This window comes from Coloeus monedula (assembly GCF_965178545.1).
Source record: "Coloeus monedula genome assembly, chromosome: 6".
Classification (NCBI taxonomy): Eukaryota; Metazoa; Chordata; class Aves; order Passeriformes; family Corvidae; genus Coloeus; species Coloeus monedula.
Genome location: NC_138786.1, coordinates 32104043 through 32122955, shown reverse-complemented (window position 1 = coordinate 32122955; position 18913 = coordinate 32104043). Strand labels below are relative to the sequence as shown.

Sequence of the window (18913 nt, the reverse complement as noted above, 5' to 3'; positions counted from 1 at the left end):
TCAAGCTGCCAGAAAGATGTTCAGAGAAGCACTAACCACTGCCACTACCATTCTCCATAGAGCTACAGACATACCTTCACACAGACATCATGTCATGCATTAACATGCACCCATGCTGTTTACAGTTATGTGCAAAAGCAAATTTCACAAAGGCTGACTACGAGAGCATCAGTGGTCCCAGCTGGCCTCACCTGGGAGCCCCACGTCCTGCCCATGGCTCTGGCAGCTGTGCTCAAGCTCTGAACTGGGCACACAGTCCAGCAGGTGTGCCTGCCTCCTGTCTCTGGGTTGGATCTCAGACCTATTTCACTTTATTTTCCAGTTAAAGTGATTAAATATTGTGTGCTTCTTCCTCCTTAAAAGAAAAGGAACATCAAAAATATGGCAGAATTTACTGTTAACCTGTACAAAGTTTGGGGGCTTTTATGTTGACCAGAGAAGCTCCCTCTCTATTTCAGTTAGGGTAGATATTTCTATGGCTGGTTTTCCTAACATGAAAATTAAATACAGGAAATCAAAATCTCTCATTTGTCCTTAAGGTCAAACCAAGATTCCCCACTGCTTTACTGCATTATATGGCACTTTGTAGCATGTGTTCCTTGCTACAGTACAGTTCTATGATTTAATACTCCCTAATAACTACTAACACACTACTAGTGTTTGAGACTCCTATTACATGCTGCTGTTGCAGTAGTTACCATGCCAAAACCAACAAATCTCAAAAAAAAAAAAAATCTCTGATTGCACTCAGTAGGTCTAGCAACAAAACAGTCAAAAGGCAACAGGAAAAAGGAGATGTAAGAAAACTCTTTGGTCTGCCTGCTGTCTTCTCCATAGACCAAGGTAATTTTGTGCAACTCACCTCCATATCTACAGTCGGATTATTATATTCCAGTTATTTACAGTCTTTGCATCCTAATTTAAAAAGCACAGAATTATTTTTTTTTACTGCATGCTCCTGTGATGATCTCAGTTTATAATCAATCTTTTAGGAACCCCGAAGCAGCAGCAAATTGTTTAAAAGACTTTGCATGTCAAGGCAGAATTATTCCACACAGTGGTAGTATCTGATTAATCAGAATTACTAAAAGCACTCAACACCCAGCAGGGATTTTCTAATTAAGACCCTTCCAGTGTAGTGAACCATTTTTCAAATAAAAATTTATTATAAAAATAACTTGACTGAAACATGATAGAAGTGTGTAGGAAGGAGAGCGGGGGGATGTGGGTATGTGTGGGGGTTTTTTCTAAAATCAAAAGTATATGAATATTTAATTTCTAGAGTTTCCAAAGGTACAACCTGGCCATTGTCTACAACGAGACCACAAATAGGAGTATTGAGATAAGATCACAGTGTTCCCTAAGAAGCCATGTTATCTTTGGAAGTCACTTAGGCCCAATTTTGCAAAAGCTGAGGGTTCTTTGGGTGACATCCCAAGCCTGATCCTCAGCAGATGGTGACCATCCATCTGTATGGCTTCTCAGGACAGACAGCCAAAACTCACTCATAATTTCAAACAATTTCAACTGTATGAGTTTATATGCGCATCACAACCATTGCTCCTTCTGCTACTACCTTCACATACTCTAGCTTCTTTTACTCTTTCCTTTGCTCTCTGGACTTCAGTATCTCTTTTCTTCTGCTGACTGTGTTTTAAAAAACAAAACAAAAGGATGTCTTTGCTGTCCTATTCCAGAGGCTTGTTACAGTCAGAAAAATTTTAGTGTGGTGGCAATTTATTCTTTTTTCCAAATTAAACTGCAGACATAGAATACTGAATACTTAATAGAATACTTAGCCAAATCTCACACAAACACTAGAGAACTGCAGTGGATGAAAATAAGGATAATAGATAACAATTTTTATAAGTGAACTAGAAGAACATTCTGTAATACACTATTGAGTTCTGCAGCTTTTTCTGTAAGTATAGTAGTAATTCCGTTGACCTGTACATGATGTTCCTTGCAATGTTCCCATTTCCTATTAATGCGTCAGTGCTTGTGAGGAGTGGGCAAAATAAGCCTCTTTTAAAATATGGGCTCAAAATAAAACATGGACATGTCAGAGAACAGTATATGTGGCAACATCCCCCCATTGTTTCCTGATGATTAGTAGTCATATACACAGTGTTACTGCACACATATAGGTAGTTTCCCAGACTTAACTTAAGCAAGATAGAGACACAATGGATTTAAAAAAAAAAAAAAAAAATTGGATGCTGCATCCACATCCAGCAATCACAGGGTATCTGTGCATGCCAAACAAAATAGGAAGAATGCTTATCTCTCTGTGGTGGGAGTACATGTAGCAAACAAAAAGGAATCAAACAGGGCAGGTGGCACAGCTGTTTTGCCCAGGAAAGACAGGAACAAGGAGAAGGTCAAACAAGACTCGTGAGTTTGGGACTGGCCTGCTTCCTTTGGTGGCCACATGCTTCTAGGTAAGTGTGAGTTTGCTGAGGCTACTCCAAGTGTTTGCCAAGAAACTACATCTTACTTCACTGCTAAGCACCTTACAAAGACACCATCCTACAGTACACTAGAGGGTCAGCAATCTTAGTCACTGAAGCAAGACAAGCTAAACTAATAAAACTTCTAAAAACTAACATGTTAAGCCAGCCAAATTCTGGAAAGAAACAATGCTACTGGCCAGAGCACAACATATGTGATTACCTGCTCAGGGGCAGAGAAGTCCCTAACTCAGACTGACACAATCCAAAGGGGTTGTAGCTAATGCTCCTCTGAAAAGGCAATGAGAAATAAACTGCCTAATACCACAAATGGAAAAGGCAATCAGACTACTCTTTTTTAGTCTAGATACTCCTAAAAATTACAGATATTCAACTGAAACAACAAAAACCACCCTACCTCTGTGTTTTCCACTCGTTAAAATTAATTTAGGCAATAGCAGAAGAAAATATATTTTAGCCCCTTTTATGACTGAATTTTTTATTTGTTCTACGGTATCAAAGAAATTATCCACACGAAATAGAGGTACAACAAAAGTAAGGCCTGCTGGAGTCTGGAAACATGCCAAGTGACACAAGGTTTGTGGACAAAGGTGTAAGAGGTTACACAAGAAGCAAGATCACTTCATATTTTATCAGTCTTCTGGAAGAAATTCATGAATTCTTCTCTGTCTGCTTTGACAGACAAGAAAATAAGTCAAAGGTGGTAGAAAAAAGCATATTAAAAATAGAGTCTCTGCCAAACAATTACAGGCTTTTTTCCCCCCTCCCAAGAGAACTGGCAGAACAGAAGGAAGGACTGTATTTGCCAGGATGCCACACTATTCATGATGGAGAGGAACGTCAATTACAGCATTGAGTATCATAACTAACAAACCATTTTAAAAGGCAGCAGTCCACAGCAATGTCCCAGCAATCGCCAATGACAGCAATACCATGAGCAGGGTAATAAGACAATTAGAGCTCTCCCTGCCATCACCATTTCAGCTTCACTACTGCTTTCGTTACTACCATAATTGCCATTTGCATTGTCTGGCTAAACTAATGCCTTACCATGAGAGGTTACACAATTTCTTATTCAGCCAGCCTTCCAGTCCAGGATATTTTCCTCATTGCAATGTTTCTATGGAAGCTAGCTGACTACAAGGCAGCAGTTCTTCTCCCTGCTTCCAGCTGCTAAATCTAATTTAAAGATGCTAAAAATAAAAAAGGCTTACATGTAACAGTACTGTTCAGAAGACAAGAGACTGTATTTCCTACAGGGAGAGCATTTAACCAGCAGTGAGATGAAGGGAGGTACAATATAATAATTGTTTCACTAGTATTTCTGCCATTTGAAAATTTTCGAGCAGTACCTAGCCCACTACCAAAACATTTTGACAACTCTTTCCTCATTGGATATTGAGACAGCAAGTTAGGAAACGTAACATGGAAAAATCCCAAGTCTTTTGGCATCCAGTTTAGCTACTGCCCCAGTGACCACCCATACCAGACACCTAAGACTATTTAGAGTAATTTACAAATTCTGTCATGGGCCACGTGGGTGCAGGCATCAAAAACAAGTAAAAGAGGAAAACAAAACATTACTTTGGCATTATGGACATTTTTCCTTAAATATATACATGATGTATATAAAATCCACTTTTGGTTTTCTCTGCAAAGCACTTCACAGTGATATTCCCATTAGTATACATCTCCTGTATGATCTCAGAGCCTCATCCTAACCAAGTATCAAAAAGAAGTGTTTTGTAGCCTATATTAAGAAGTATGATTACAGGCTCACCTCCATGAAGATGAAGGAGCAGAGAGATGGCAAGTGTGGGAACCTCAAAATCCTACTCAGAGAAAGGAGCCCCTGCCCCAAACCCTCCCCAGAAAATGAGGCCATTTGCCAAAGCCGATAATACAGATTTTATTTAACGATGAACGTGAGGTAGAATGAAATAGAAGAGGGAGGGGGACCAGTGGAGAGATCAAGTAGAAGATGGTCACCACCTGCGGACCCAGTGATATTCCATTGGTTCTTCTTCACCCTGAGCTTCTCAGTGGTGGGGGTCCCAAGGTCGTTCAAAACTTTGCTATTTATACATCCTAGCAAACAAAGGAGTTAATACTCATTGACTACACAGTTTTCTTATTCTATTGGCTAAATTATTTCCTCACCCCTAAGGCTAATTAGTCCATGTGCTTAGTCTTTCTCTTCTTTTGAGCTGGTGGGCTGTGAGTCAGTAGTTGCAATCTGCTCCTGCCAGAATCACCTTTTAGGGAATCCAAGCTGATTTCAGCACAGTTGCCGAGTTGGTTTTCCTTGTGGCTTTGTGTCCATTAACAGTGATAGATTCTTCTCCCCAAGCTTTCTTAAGATGCCCCTAGGTCTGAGATAACACCTGGACAGTAGTATCCCCTTTAACTTATCTCAAGTTCCCACTGTACTGGTTTATCTTACAGTCCAAGCTCCAGGTATTCAGCCATGGTGGTTTGGGCAGGAACAAGTGGAGGAGACCAGAGGGAAAATGAGATAAAAGCCATCTATAAATTGGCACTTGGTTCATACACTGGTCTGGCCATGCCCTGCACCTGATCAGCACAGTCTGTCCCACCTTCTCATTAAATGCCATTTCGAACTCTTCTCATGGGTGAGGGGCTCTCTCCTCCATGGACCTGTGAGGAAACAGAAATCCAAGTGCAGTAACTGGGGGAAGACCATGCAACATCAAGGTTGATGCATCAGGATGGCAATGCCTGGAGAGACCAGAGAGTGAGTATTTGTGTGGGTGTGTGTCAGTGTGTGATCATGACTGAACATCAAGGCAGACCAGCCAGCAAGTAGGAAACACTCAGGAGGTAAGTGTCGGCATGGCCATAGGTGTGATCCAGGTAACCATGGGGGGACAAGAGGGCTCTGAAAGTTGGCCAGCAGAGGACCAAGAGCTCCAACCCAGCTACTGGAGAGAGCCATCTACATCTGTGTGTCTGTGTGTGAGGCAACTGGGAGACAAGAGGATCCCAGGCCAGCTACTGGATAGACTGGGAGTCTAGGACCAGCTACTATGGAGTGATCCATATTGGCTTATATATCTGTATCCTTAAGTATTTTATACTAATGGGCTTTCATCCTGAGCAGCCAGAGAAGGGAAGAGGATGAGGCCATTGATACTCTTTGTGTTTGCCTGAATGCTGCATCTTCTCTCTGTGTCAGTCTGTGTGGCTGCTTATGGACAATAGGTATAGATGGATTGTGTGCATGCCTGCCTCTTGGGAATTCGTGCTCAGCCTTGCTAGTCCTCTGTTCTGATGACATGGGGCTGCAGCAGGTATACCTCTATCAGCCTACAGGATTCAGCAGCACTGCCAGCACATTCTGTGGAGATGTATACAATTTTTTAGATCTTGAAAAATGTTTCTAAGTGGCAAGCCTACTTTTTCCAACATCACACAAGAAATTAATTACTAAAGATTAACAGAATAGAATAAAAGCCTCGTTTAAATGCTTATGATGCCTGCCTAATAGCAAGCCAATAAATGAAATTGTAACAGAACTAACACTATTTGAAATTCTTGCTAAGTGCGTGGGTTCATTCATGCCTAAAATGCTAACTTACTGCCCATAACATCATTACAAAATCTTGTATCTAGATTTTCACTGAAGTTCGAAACAGTCGAGTGATATACACCAGGAGGCATTTCAGCGACTGTAACTCACAGTGAAAAGCAAAACATGACATCCAGTCACTTAGTTAAAGAGCTGTGGTTCATAGGTCTCATTAAAGTGTTCACACAGGGACTACAGACAGTAAAATGACAGGTATGAATCAGTTTCTCCCTAAATAGTAGCAGTCTACAACTTCCTCACAAGAGGAGGCGGAGGAGCAGGCACTGATCTCTTCTCTGTGATCACCAGTGACAGGACCTGAGGGAATGGCCTGAAGCTGTGTCAAGGAAGGTTTAGGCTGGATATCAGGAAAAGGTTCTTCACCCAGAGGTGTGGTTGGGCACTGGAACAGGCTCCCTAGGGAACTGGATACAGCAGCAGAGTTCAAGAAGCATTTGGACAATACTCTGGGGTACATGGTGCAATTCTTGGGGCTGTCGTGTGTAGGACCAGGAGCTGGACTCAATGATCCTTGTGGGTCCCTTCCAACTCAGGATATTCTGTAATTCTAGGATAAATAGGGATCAGTTTAACATCCTTGACATACATGATCATTAGAGACACTGATTAACCCCCCCAACACATGTCTGAGGAACTCTTCAGCACACAGTATCCCCACAGCATCAGGCATGTGCATTTCAGGTATAAATCACTGCATCTCATGCTTCCAGGCTAGGTAAAGGGCTGTTTTCCCAAAGCCTCTCTTTTAAACGGCAGCAGCAGTGCTACCTGAGGGGCCGCTCAGCCAAATCCGGACACAGTGCCTCTGCTGAAGCTCGGGGAGAAGAGAGGTCTCCATGGCAACAGGGGCCCCAGCAGTCTCACAACCCCTCTTCTTCATCTTCTCCTGAAACTCGATTTTTCTTCCAAAGAGAATTGCTTAGTAGTTCAACTGAACACACATAAAAAGCAAAAGCATAACATCTACTGCAGATAGGCTTTACCAATGCACATCCTGAACTGAGCTTAACTGCTGCACAGTCCATGACCCCTGAGGCTTAGAACCAGCCATACAGAACCACAGGGGAAAATTATTACTACAGTGTTATGATACTGCAATATGTTATTACCATGCAATTATTACATGCAACCACCACTCATATCATCATTTGCCTGATGCTTCTTTTTAGACTTGATTTTCAGTCACTTTTTGCTTTGCCAAACTTTATTTCAGCTAATCAGCAATTAAGTTCATCTATGCAAAGTGCCTGGTTAAGAAGATTTCATCTAAGACACTTATTGTAAGTGTGATACCAGTGAAACAAAACAGCATCATTCCCATCCCCAAACCTTTTTGTCTCTTCCCTTCAGATGACTCTACCCTTTTTGTGGGCACCGCCATAATTTTTTATTGGAGGTCTTGCAGACGTGACCCTCATTCTTTAAAAATTCTCTCAGTCTAGCCTTGAATCACATACCTGCAGTATCTTTTACTGCAAGATTCCCTGCTCCATTCTGTATAGAAGATGCCTATGGCAAGCTTTACTGGTAGCTATTCAAAGACAGGTATTTATTCCTTATGCTAACGTACATTTGCCTTTACAAGCATGTTACCTAGGCTGCCAGTTACTTCAGGTTTGTACCCCAGAAGGGACCTATCCCTTTACAAATTAGTTGCTGCAACAATACCCTTTTACATCTCTCTCCAAAGATATCAAGACAGGGAGAAGAAGATCAGTTTCAGGGGCAGAGAGAGACTGGGAAATCCTCATGAAAAGGGGCAAGCCTGTCCTCCAGGACACTGGGAAGGCAGCAAGGGTTCAGTTTGCACTGTGATACTGGATATCTCTTTCACAGCACATCATTTTCCTTTAAAGCATGGCTAGAAATCAGGAGGTAACCAATCTAACCCATGGCTTTCCAAAAAGTGCTAAAACCACTGAAATAGAGTTGAAACTTTAGCAGAGCATACTCAGCTTTTCCAGTTAAATTTCTTTCTGTACAGGACAGACTAAGGAAGACAAAAGAGCAAGTAACATAGAGCCTGATTCCCAAAACCTCAAATAAGGCACTGATCTAAAAGGTCTGGGAAAGTTTCCTGGATTTGGGATTATGTGGGATACAGTTAGTAAAAAATGAATAGAAAGTAAGATGCATATTCAGTCTGGGGAGTAGAGACTAGCAATGAGGACATCTCTTTCTTGTTATAATTTGCATCAATTTTTGTGTGTGTGGATTTTTTTCCTAAATGTCCAACAATCTTTTTTTTTTTTAAAGAAGAAACTCGGTTTTATCTAGCATGAAAATTGTGAACATATTCAAATAACCTCAGGAACAAACACTGATTCTCAGACCCTCGAAATACAAAAAGAACAGAAACCACAAACCACAAAAAGGGGGAATTTAAGTTAGATATTTGGAAGAATAAATTGTGAGGGTGGTGAGACACTGGAACAGGTTGCCCAGGGAAGCTGTGGATGTCCCATCCCTGGAAGTGTTCAATGCAAGGCTGGATGGGGCTCTGAGCAGCCTGGTCTACTGAAAGGTTTTCCGGGCCATGGCAGGGGCGTTGGAAGGAGATGATTTTTAAGGTCTCTTCCAACCCAAATGCTTCTGCAATTCTATTCTACAATTCCATAATGGGATATAATCTTACCTAAACCTAATGTGACATGAACATTCAGTTACACCGGTCAGTAAAAGCATAACTCATAAGCTCCTCCATTAAATTGCAGTGACTTTATATGCAAGTAAGTAAACTGTGGGAAAGTCCAGGTTAAGAGTGAGAGAGCCCAGATCCTCGTCTACCTCATAACAGTTATTTCTGGTCTTCCTTTCCCTTCTCCTGAGAAGGTGCTATTGTCCACTGCATTTCACCCATCATTTTTATCTCCCTTTCAAGCTAAGCTCACTGTGCATACTGGTTCCAAGAGCTCTTTGGAGACCCTCTTCATTTCCCAGATCTCATCCCGCTGCTCGCACTCAATGGAAAGCAGTTGCAGCCACCTTCAGTGACCTCTCCCCACCAAAACTCAGAAGTAATACACTCTCTTCCTTCTTTCAAAGCTAAAGTAACAATTAGTCTCTGCAGACTGATTCCTTCTAATGGCAAGAGGAAAATATGCCTTGCAGATCAGTATTGCTGTACTCCTATATTCACTACAAAACAAATCTCAAGAATTTTCTTGGATAAAAAGAAAGCTATTAAAAATTTAATCACTTGGAAAAGGAGCCTTATATCATCCCAAGCTCAAAACAAAACAAAACAAATTTGATGATGTGCTTTCAATGTATTTAAAAGTAACCATGAAAAAGAATAGTTTGACTCTTCCTTGCTTTCAGCAGGTATAACAAAACACTCAACACAGCACTGTTTTGTCATATCGCAGTGAGAACTAACACAAGAATTTTTCCTAGTGTTCCAAGTCTGCCCACAGGTCTCAAGTAGGGGTCTTAAATGGAAGAAAATGAAACCATAGCATGCATCTCTCTCAGAGCTGACAACATTCTTCTGTACAGCAGGTACCTAAATTAAATTTGCAACACCGACCGTGACTCTCCCCTCTTGCAGGACCTGGACTTCTCCATGCCATAGACTCCTGCTAATGTCAGACTCCTGTAATCATTATCAAGACTGAGTCATATAGGTTTGTTCCCTTTCAAGCTGAAACTAAGAAAACTAAGAATAATTTCTTCCTTTAAAACAGTAATGCTGTTTTATCAACAGCAAAGTGGCTTGGGCACGCACTGATGCTGTGAAATGTACAAGTTGCACATCCACCCAAACCAGAAAGGATTCAAACCCACACATCCTACCTCTGAGGGGTGTGACCCCCATCTCAGGCTCTAGGGAGAAGGATAGTCTTATCCACCTACTGAAGGGCTATCCCTCTGCAAAGAGGAACCTGGGACTCACTAGAACAAAGAACTGCTATTCTGCAGCTTAACTGAGGGGCTCATCTGATGGAGAAAAGAGAGGGATGCCACTCATGCTCTAAGGACCATGGCAGAGAATAAATGATAATTAACAGTGTTTGTGCAAGCATTAAGTGTGAGGTAAATATCCAGTTGTTAACCCTTGCTGATGCAGAGGTCCTGTGCAGCATGTGCACATGCAAAACTTTTGGCACATATGAGAGTTGAGCACACAGGCACCAAAGCCCTGAGATCCTCTGGAGATGTGGCTTTCCTTCCATTCAGTAACAAAGAAATAGTAGTACATTTATTGGGTTGATAGGGGAAGACATTTTTAAAGACTCCAAAGTTTTCAGCTGTTATGATAGCGTGTATCATAAATGGCTTAAATTAGCATTTCAGGGACACAGGGAGACGAGAAGCGAAGACTGTTTCAAAAAAATAGTTAAAATTGGTTTCCATCACTGTAAATTCACAAGGCCCACTGCTAACATTTGTCATTGGACTAGTGCATTTTCATGATTTAAAAAAAAAAAAAAATCATTTCCTCCCCTGTTTAGCTCTTTGATAGGCCTGGAAAAGTTATTGATCTGGAAGTTTCATCAGTCTCCCAGCCATCCAATCAGAAATAAACCCCTTGTGACATGTTGAAATCTTTTCCCAGTTCACTTCTTGAAAACAAATTGCAGGAGGGCCAAACCATAACCTGTATTAGTCTTTCAAAATTTCTAGCTATAGTTATTTTTTGGTTGGTTTTTAAAAACTCCTAGCTGCTGAAGGAATGATTACATTATAATGTCTGTTTTCTTCTTCAAATAAAATTGGAGGATCCATACTCATTAAACTAAATCTGGACATATGACTCAAATTTATTCTCTGAAAGGTTCAAAACCCAAAAAATAAAGAACTAAAATTCTGACTTTTCTCATCTAGTCTTGTTGTTTTAGGACACTATTTGCTGGCTATTGTTTTGTGACCGGTACTATCCAACATACAGGAAAAGACAAGAGTACCTATGATGTTAATAGTATCCTTTCCCCACACTATGTGCTAAATAGGAAAAAAAAAGCAAGAACCATGAGGATTACCCCCACTGCACAGAGGAATAATTGATGCCAAAAGACTCAGGGATTTACAGTAATAACCAGTAAGTGCACTGTTGACTGGGACTCGACACCGTTCCATGGCTATGCTTACCATCTTCTTAGAAATTATTTAAGTGATATTGCCAAAAACAGGTAAATGTTAGAATTCACTACCATGACCACAAAAATGGATTTTAGCATTATTGAAGATCAGGAAAATCCAAAACAAATCCTTGATAAAATGAGCCAATGACCATCAACAAATTCCGGCTGAACGCCCTTAAGAAAGCTGGACGTTTTCTCAATCAAGCCCTGTGTGTAAAGCTTTGACTGTTTGAGATAGTAGTGACATTTTACTGAAATCCAGCTTACTTTTCTCCCAAACAGTGCTAACTTGACTCACCATAAAGCTTATTTTGCCTTTTTTTTTTTTTGCTAAGAAATGAACACATATTCCTAAAAAACAATTTGCTATAAGCATCAAGAAAGCAACTGTACACACTTTAGTAAAATTATATAGCAATAGCTTACTATCACATATCTAATCTATGATCCCTACTGTAAGGATAATGAGTAGGCAAGGTTGCACATGGTTATACATATTTACAGTATAAAGTACTTCCAAAGGATTTATTTAAAATCTGCGAGACACAAATACCAAATTACTGCAAAGTGAAACAGAAATTCAGCAAAACTTGTTTAAAACCCTCCACACCCTCTTTTATGTTAAAGAGAACAGATCCCATTGCAGCTGAAAATAAGCGTAACCAAACCCATTTAATTTTTGCCCGTTTACATCCTGTTGTAAAAGATTATTTAGTAATACATGCATCTAATGTATAAGTTCTCATCCGTGACGAATACATTTTAGAGTAACAGCTTTTACACATCAAAACCCACAAGGAACTTGAAACCATACGCCTGAGGACCAGAAATGCAGTAAGACGAGTCACGAAGGCAGTCAATGATGCCGGTTACCATTTGGTCTGCAGTCTCTGACCGCAAGGATGGAAAAAAAAAAAAATCAACAAAGAACTCCAGCAACTCTCACTCACCCAGCAAAGAGCCCACGAAGATGACAACCTGCACGGTGGTGGTGAAGTGCCGGTAGCTCTGCTCCTCGCCGTGCTCCTCGCTCTCCACGCCGCCCGCCTCGCTGACATTCCCGCCCTGCCACACCATCTGCGCGGCCGAGGCGTTCCCCATCTCCAGAGCGCTGCTGACAGCCTGGGACGGGGCACGGTCGCTTTCATTCATCAACACCCAGCTTCTGTCGTACCCCATCGCGAAATTCCCGCCTTCCTTGCTGCCACCTAGTATCACAGGTTGTCCAGCCCTTGCCTTTAGCGAGTGAATGGAGCCCACAGGCACCAGGGCGCTTCTGAGGATAAAGCCCGGTCTCTGCCTCTCGGAAGCACCTTCACCACATTCCTGTGTCCCGAGAAGCAGGGCTGGCTGTTCGCGTTTCCACCTTGTAAGTCATGATAGCCGGTAAAGAAAAGCAGAAAACAAGCCAGGCTTCTCCTTCCGGTCAGCTGTCCCATAGTTTTTGCTTCACACCGCCACAGGTCTCCTCAGCATATTTTACCGCAATAAGCGAGAGAGGGAATCACGGTCCCCAGAATCACACCCCACGCCGCGGCTCATGTTCCCACCGCCGCCGAGGGTCGCGGCGCGCCTGCCGCACACACGCACGCACGGCCACGGGCTCACAGCACAGCAAAACCGGCCTGCAAAAGTGGAGGGGCCACGAACTCTGTCCCCTCACTCCACTCTCAGCGTTGCCGCTGGCTTTGCTCACAGCCCTGAGGGAGGAAAAGCATGGCTTTCCCTGTGGCACATCTGCTCCCGCTCTCTCCTCTGCTCCTGCTCTCTCCTCTGCTCCTGCCCGCTCTGCCCGTGGTGAGACAGGGCTCCCTCCCGACTCTGCGCGGCGCTGAATGCCGCGAAGACCCTACACAGCGTCCAGACAGGCCAGTGACTGCTCAGTAGCTTCCCCTGCACTCCCGCTATTTCTCGGGGAAAATGAATTGGGGTTTGAATCGCAAGGCGGGGACGCTCGAGCGTCCAGTGAACCGAGGCGGCTCCGTACGATCCCTGCGCGCCCCGCACTGAGCGCGGCTGGCAGCGACACTCCTGCTCCTTCGTGCTCCCACATCCCGACGCGGGCGCCAAGCTGCTGCGGCCCCGCGCTGCCGAGCCCCGGGGCGACCCCGGGCCGGGGCAGGAGCCGCAGCCCCGCCGCGCTCCCGAGGGCGGGCGCGCCGCCATCACGTGGCCGCGGCGCTCGGCGGCGCCGCCATTTCGCTCGGGGGCGGCGGGAGCGCGGGGGCGCGTTTTAGACCGGTGTGTTAAAACAGGTCCCTAATCCTGATGACAGGCTTTCAAAAGACGGTGATGGGTTCTAGATACGCATGTTACTTGTTAAAGTAGATTTTTTTTTAAGTGTATAGTTTTCCAGAAAAGCTCTTCAGGGGACGTAATAAGTTCGGGCATTGATTGTACAGAAGGTGTGCATCCATATAGTGGGTACACGTTTGCCTTTAATTTGAAGACTTTAGGGGAAGTGCTAGCTAAAAATTAAGCCAAAGAGGTTTTTTCAGACACTGGACAGCCAGTCTGGAAGTACCCCGGGAAGAGGAGCTATCCACGAGCCCAGCCCCTGCACAGCAAGGCTTCCTCAGGGACCCCATGTCCATGAGATGTATCCCAGTGACATCTGCCCAGTCTCCTGCGATGTGAACTTGGGTGATCCAGGACGGAGCTAGGTGCTGTGCCATGGGTTCAAAGACATTTGCTGACCACAGGGATAGGGAACTGCCATTGTCCCATCCCACCATAGGTCCTGGAGGCTGTTGGCCAAGCCTCTGCTTGTACCTCCGTGTGTTTGGGCCCTGCCATTTGCAGCCTCCTCGCATTCCTCTGGGAGCTCATTGCTCCAGCCTCTTTCCTAGTAATTCATGTCTCTGACTCACTCTGATTGTGGCCTCAGACTCACTCATCCCTCCTACTTTTCCTCTCACCCATAACTCATTCACCTTGTCCACCCAGTCCCATTTTTCCCCACTTTCCCAGGCAATAATCAGCAGCTTTTGCCGTGCTTTCCCCTCATCTTTCCTTTCCTGAGACACCTGAACAGGTTTCTTCCTCCTTTTGGTCCTCCATCATTCTTGTGGCCAATCTCTGTAAAGAGTCAGACCTCAGTCCCTTCACCTCCCAGCCACCTGCAAGGTGCTTTTCCTCACACAGCCGTCCCTTTCTTCAGCTCCTCCGTGTGGGATGATAACCAAGGAGCCAGGCAAGAGCTAATGCTTACTGTCTACAGGCTACACTTTGTACCTTCTACATTGTCTTTGCATCGATCTGTATAGTCAAGAAAGGATGAGTTGGCTAAAGGAAAAGGTCCTGTAGAGATAGCATGATCTGGGTTTGACTTTTGAATGGAACAGAACAGAAGTAAGTTGTACAACTGGACCTTTAAAGGACACCAAAGCCAAAAAAGAAATGTTTGCCTGATTAAAAGTCATTTAAATACTAAAACACTCACACCTGCATATGCTAATAAGCTTAATGAAGTACATGCTACCACATAAATGACTGTATTACTCAACTATCTGCTTAGACCATGTTACAGATAACCTAGCAGGAGGGGGATCAGATTGGGCTGTATGTAAGAAGGGTAGACCTGTTAGGAGAAAGACCCTAAAAGACATTAGAGAAAGTTCACAGGCTACTCTCCTCCTCCTCCTTCCAAGTGGAAGTGCTGTAAGTGTCTACCTACTATTATTATTATTACTATTATTATTATTATTACTACCCAGGTTAACAATGTTATCATAAGAGCTCTACCACAGCTAGTGCATTTATTCTGACTTTGTATTTCTGTTGCTTCAATAAATCTCATTTTTTGTGAATCTGTGCTTGTGGAAGTTCCCATTGAACACAACCAGACATATAATGCCAATTTGGTTATAATCAGAATAAGCCCAGCTGCACCCAGCCCCTCTGATCTCTGGGGACCAGCTGGAATGCAAGAGGGTTCATTTTCTGCCAGATTTCTTACTCTTAATACTCTGGACCCTTCCCCTTCCTCCTGCACTTCACGTAGGAAGACTGACTTCTCCTCACCATGCACATGGGGAAGTGAAAGCACATTCTCACAACTCAATTACATTTTATTTGCTTGAATTAAATTTTATAAATTTTAATGTTGTGGGACAGAGTTTTAAATTTTGTCTTAAATTTGGGAAGGGAAGCTTCTGTCCAGATGCAATCTGGCGCATGTTTGGGGCAGGTGGATGTTCATTGTATTCCAGTAAATCTGTGCTGAGCATGTGAATACGCCCTCCAGTAATATAATTTGGTTTAGTTCTTGAAGGTTTTCACAAGGTTAGCTAGCAAAGCATTGAAGAAGGTTCTCCTTCCTCTCTTCCTTCCACCTATCAAATTTTCACACTCCTGCTGAAGTGCAAGACTTTTTAAAATAAATTCTCAGAATGTTTTTATTATTATGTTATTTTACTCTGGCTTTCTTCTTGGAAGCAACAAATCATTATTAATGTAAGTAATTACGGAAAAAACATAGTTTGAGGTAGACATCTGGTCTAGCACATTTCATCTTAACTGGTTAAAATTTTACCAAGTCACAAAGTAGGGCAGCTTTAAAAGGCATGATGTTATCTGTCCCACCCACTGCAATACAGTGTAACAGGGGAGAAATTTCCCATGTGCTGGGCTGTGTGCCTCACTCCACGTGCTTGGGAAGTATAAACACATAATTTCTGTTAAAGGAAATTTTGCTGACATTTCTTAATTACTTACTGCATCGTGTCTTCTAATTGGCCCTTCTTGCTGTGTCTTTGTGTGGGAGAGAAGATGAATCTGTGGCCTAGACACTTTTATTTCCAGTTTTTAACGCAGGGAAACTTTTTATACAAATTGATAATGAGAGCACTCAACTGCACCAGAGGAAACTCCAGTGATCAGTTACAGTGCCCCAGGTCACAGCTGACTGAGCAAAAGGACGTCTCTGTTGTTGCTAAATAAACACTAAACAGCTTTGGTCATGCATTTCCCACCAAAAAGCAGATGAGATAGAAAGACCCTGCTGAAGACACATTCTAGGAATGGTAAGGAAAAGAGACCTGCATCATCACAACAGTGATACAATTTAACACTTGGTTTTAGTTAGATACTAACGACATTATTGAAGTGCAACTGAAAGATAAAGTATGCATGGAACAAGCTTTGAATTTCAGAAGGACAAATTGAGGGCTATAGAAACCGATCGTAAGTGTAAATGAGTGGTCTCTTTTTAACAAAAATTCTGTACTCGAAGGTCAGGGAGTAAAGGGAAAGTCAACAAAATTCCATTCCTATATCTTGGTGCATGGTAGCAAGCTGCAGTCTACTGTAACACTTTTCTTTCCCTGGGGATTACTCCCTTAATAGATAAACTTGTACGTATGAATTTACTTGGGGTTTCTTTATGAAGATCCCAAAACTTTAAAGGCTCCATCCTGTGGCCGTCCTTTTCAGTAGTTACCGTATGAGGTGACAGAAGGAAAGCACGTTTTCTTCTCTGGTTATCACTGCTCCCCTGACAGCTCTCAGCTGCCTGTCTCTGGCAGGTCCCACCAAGGATACCCGGGGACTAAGGGGTATTCACCTGGTCTGGCCTCACTTTGTGTTTGTAGTTCAACCAGACAAAGACTGTTCGCGCTCCACCTGCTGTTAGTCACTACAGCAATTGTCGGTGGAAACCTTTTTATAGTTTTCACGGGAACTTGTATCCTGCCCCAGCTCTATATGAAATCTATTCTGATATTCTTGGCTATTTTTTCCCTTTTGTGAATCTTTCTGAAGGTCAGTTTAAAAAAATCTACACAGTATCCAACAGTATTTGCTGTGTATTTCTGTATTGCAGATATACTGGAGGTATATCTTGAAGGAGTTCAGACTGGACATTTGAAAATGTTCTTCACCCAGAGGGTGATTGGTCACTGGAACAGGCTCCCAGGGAAGTGGCCATGGCACCAAGCCTCCCAGAGTTTGGACAGTGCTCTTAGTCACACTGTTTAGTTTTAGGAGTGCCGCGAGGTGCAGGGCGTTGCACTCTGCGCTCCTTATGGGTCCCTTCCAACTCGACCCGTTCCTGTGGACGAACGGCTGGGCCCCACGCGGCGGTGGCGGCCCCGGCCCCGGCTCCTCCTCCTGCCGCCGCGGCGGAGGCGGTGCCGGGCCGCGCTCCGGCACCAGTTCCAGGCTGGCAGCGCGGGGGGCCCGCCATGGCAGCTGCACGCCCCCACCGGCGCCGCTGACATGGCGGAGCTCGCCGGGGAGCCGCCGGAGAGCTACCAGCTGCGGCAGGAGAACGAGCTCCAGGTGCTGGAGTCCATCTACGGGCAGGACTTCCAGGATCTGCGGCAGAGCCAGGCCTGGAAGGTAGCGAGCGGGGTCGGCTCACAGCGCGCGGGGCGGGGGCGCGGCGGGCCGGGCCGGGTCCCGGTGCGGAGCGGGGCTGCACGGCGGCGGGGACGCGGCTGGCGCTGCCTCGCTGCTGCCGGTCCGTGTCTTCCTTGCCTGCCGTGTCGCGGCTCTCGCTGCGTGCCCGCGGTCCTTCCTCCAGCCCTGCAACCGGCCGCCTTTGCGATTAATCCTCCAGATAGACGCGCTCGCTCTATAATCAGTGCTGTGCTCGTAAATCGCATTTTAATTAATTGTCAGGCTTTAAAAAAATTGTTTCTTAATTCATTCCTTAAGATAGTAATTACACACCTGTTCAATTAATTCATCTCATCGGTATACATGATGATACTTGCATAGTTCTTATATGCTGTGGTTTTGTCACAGTGCAGCTCTTTCCGTGGTAATAATTTTGCTTTCATTTTTATAGGTTTGGGGTTTTTCAATTACAACTAGTTAGTGCTCAGGTCTGGTACTTACTACTCTCTTCCATTTGTCTTTCGTGTCCACATTTAATTGATACTTCCTTTCCAGCTGTGTCCGTGATACTGTTTTCCTGTACCTGGAGTTAATGGTCGCTCTCTTGTGTTCCACAAGTTCACTTTTACTGTTGTTTCTTTCTACATTCTTTTGTCTTGAATGTCTACACAATATATTCTCTGCTTTCTTTTGTGCCGTAGACTTGAACTTAAATTTTTTGCAGTAACTAAGGACTTTTTTTCTCTTTTATGAACTTTGGTTTTTTTTCTCTTTTTATGAACTTTGGTAAGAATAAGTAATTTGTTGGGTTTCCAGAAGGGTTCACTCTGTATTGAACGTCATATCTGACATCCTCTTGACTTGGCATGTTCTCCTCCTTGCTAGAAAATCAAAGGGGGTAGTTACCATCTGTTTCTGTATTTGTTATTCCATGTGGTCTTACTTCCCTATCTGTTTTTCATGTCACTGAGGGCTGGGTTGTTTTGTTGTTGTTTTTTGTTGTTTGTTTTTAAACCTAATTGAAAAGAAAAAGTTGGGAATGCTTATATGGGCATATTTTACTTTATTCTGATTTTGAGTAGGTGATTTGAACAGGTTGGGGATGAGGAAGGCAATGCTTGTTAAAATTCTGGTTTATGGCAAAACACAAAATACAACTACAAAAAAATTACTGTCCATTGGTTTGGCCATGTAAGGTGTATATCAGTGTGACATTATGGTCCGTTGCCATGTCAGAAAATAAAATAATGCCTAGTGTTAATGATCTAAACACAAAAGCAAAAATGCTGGTTTTAGAATGAATGCTTTAATTTGTGATATAAATAACGTGTGTTAAGTTTATTTAATTTTTTTCTACTGCTACCTTACAGTAAGCAGAATACAAAAGCTTTATTATAAAACTTCATTTT

The 18913-nt window shown here is 43.3% G+C and overlaps 2 protein-coding genes across 2 annotated transcripts in view; one reads left to right on the top strand and one right to left on the bottom strand.

The window, feature by feature from the left end:
• Nucleotides 1–12344, bottom strand: part of GPR176 (G protein-coupled receptor 176) — a gene marked incomplete at both ends in the record, with an annotated part of 32780 nt that extends 20436 nt beyond the window's left edge. Inside the window, one exon of the mRNA XM_082284353.1 lies at nt 12116–12344. Coding sequence (XP_082140479.1) covers nt 12116–12344 — 229 coding nt within the window. The remainder of the gene's footprint in view (nt 1–12115) is intronic.
• Nucleotides 12345–17381: 5037 nt separating this feature from the next.
• Nucleotides 17382–18913, top strand: part of EIF2AK4 (eukaryotic translation initiation factor 2 alpha kinase 4) — a gene marked incomplete at its 5' end in the record, with an annotated part of 37080 nt that continues 35548 nt past the window's right edge. Inside the window, one exon of the mRNA XM_082284020.1 lies at nt 17382–17504. Within this exon, the coding sequence (XP_082140146.1) occupies nt 17382–17504 (123 nt within the window). The remainder of the gene's footprint in view (nt 17505–18913) is intronic.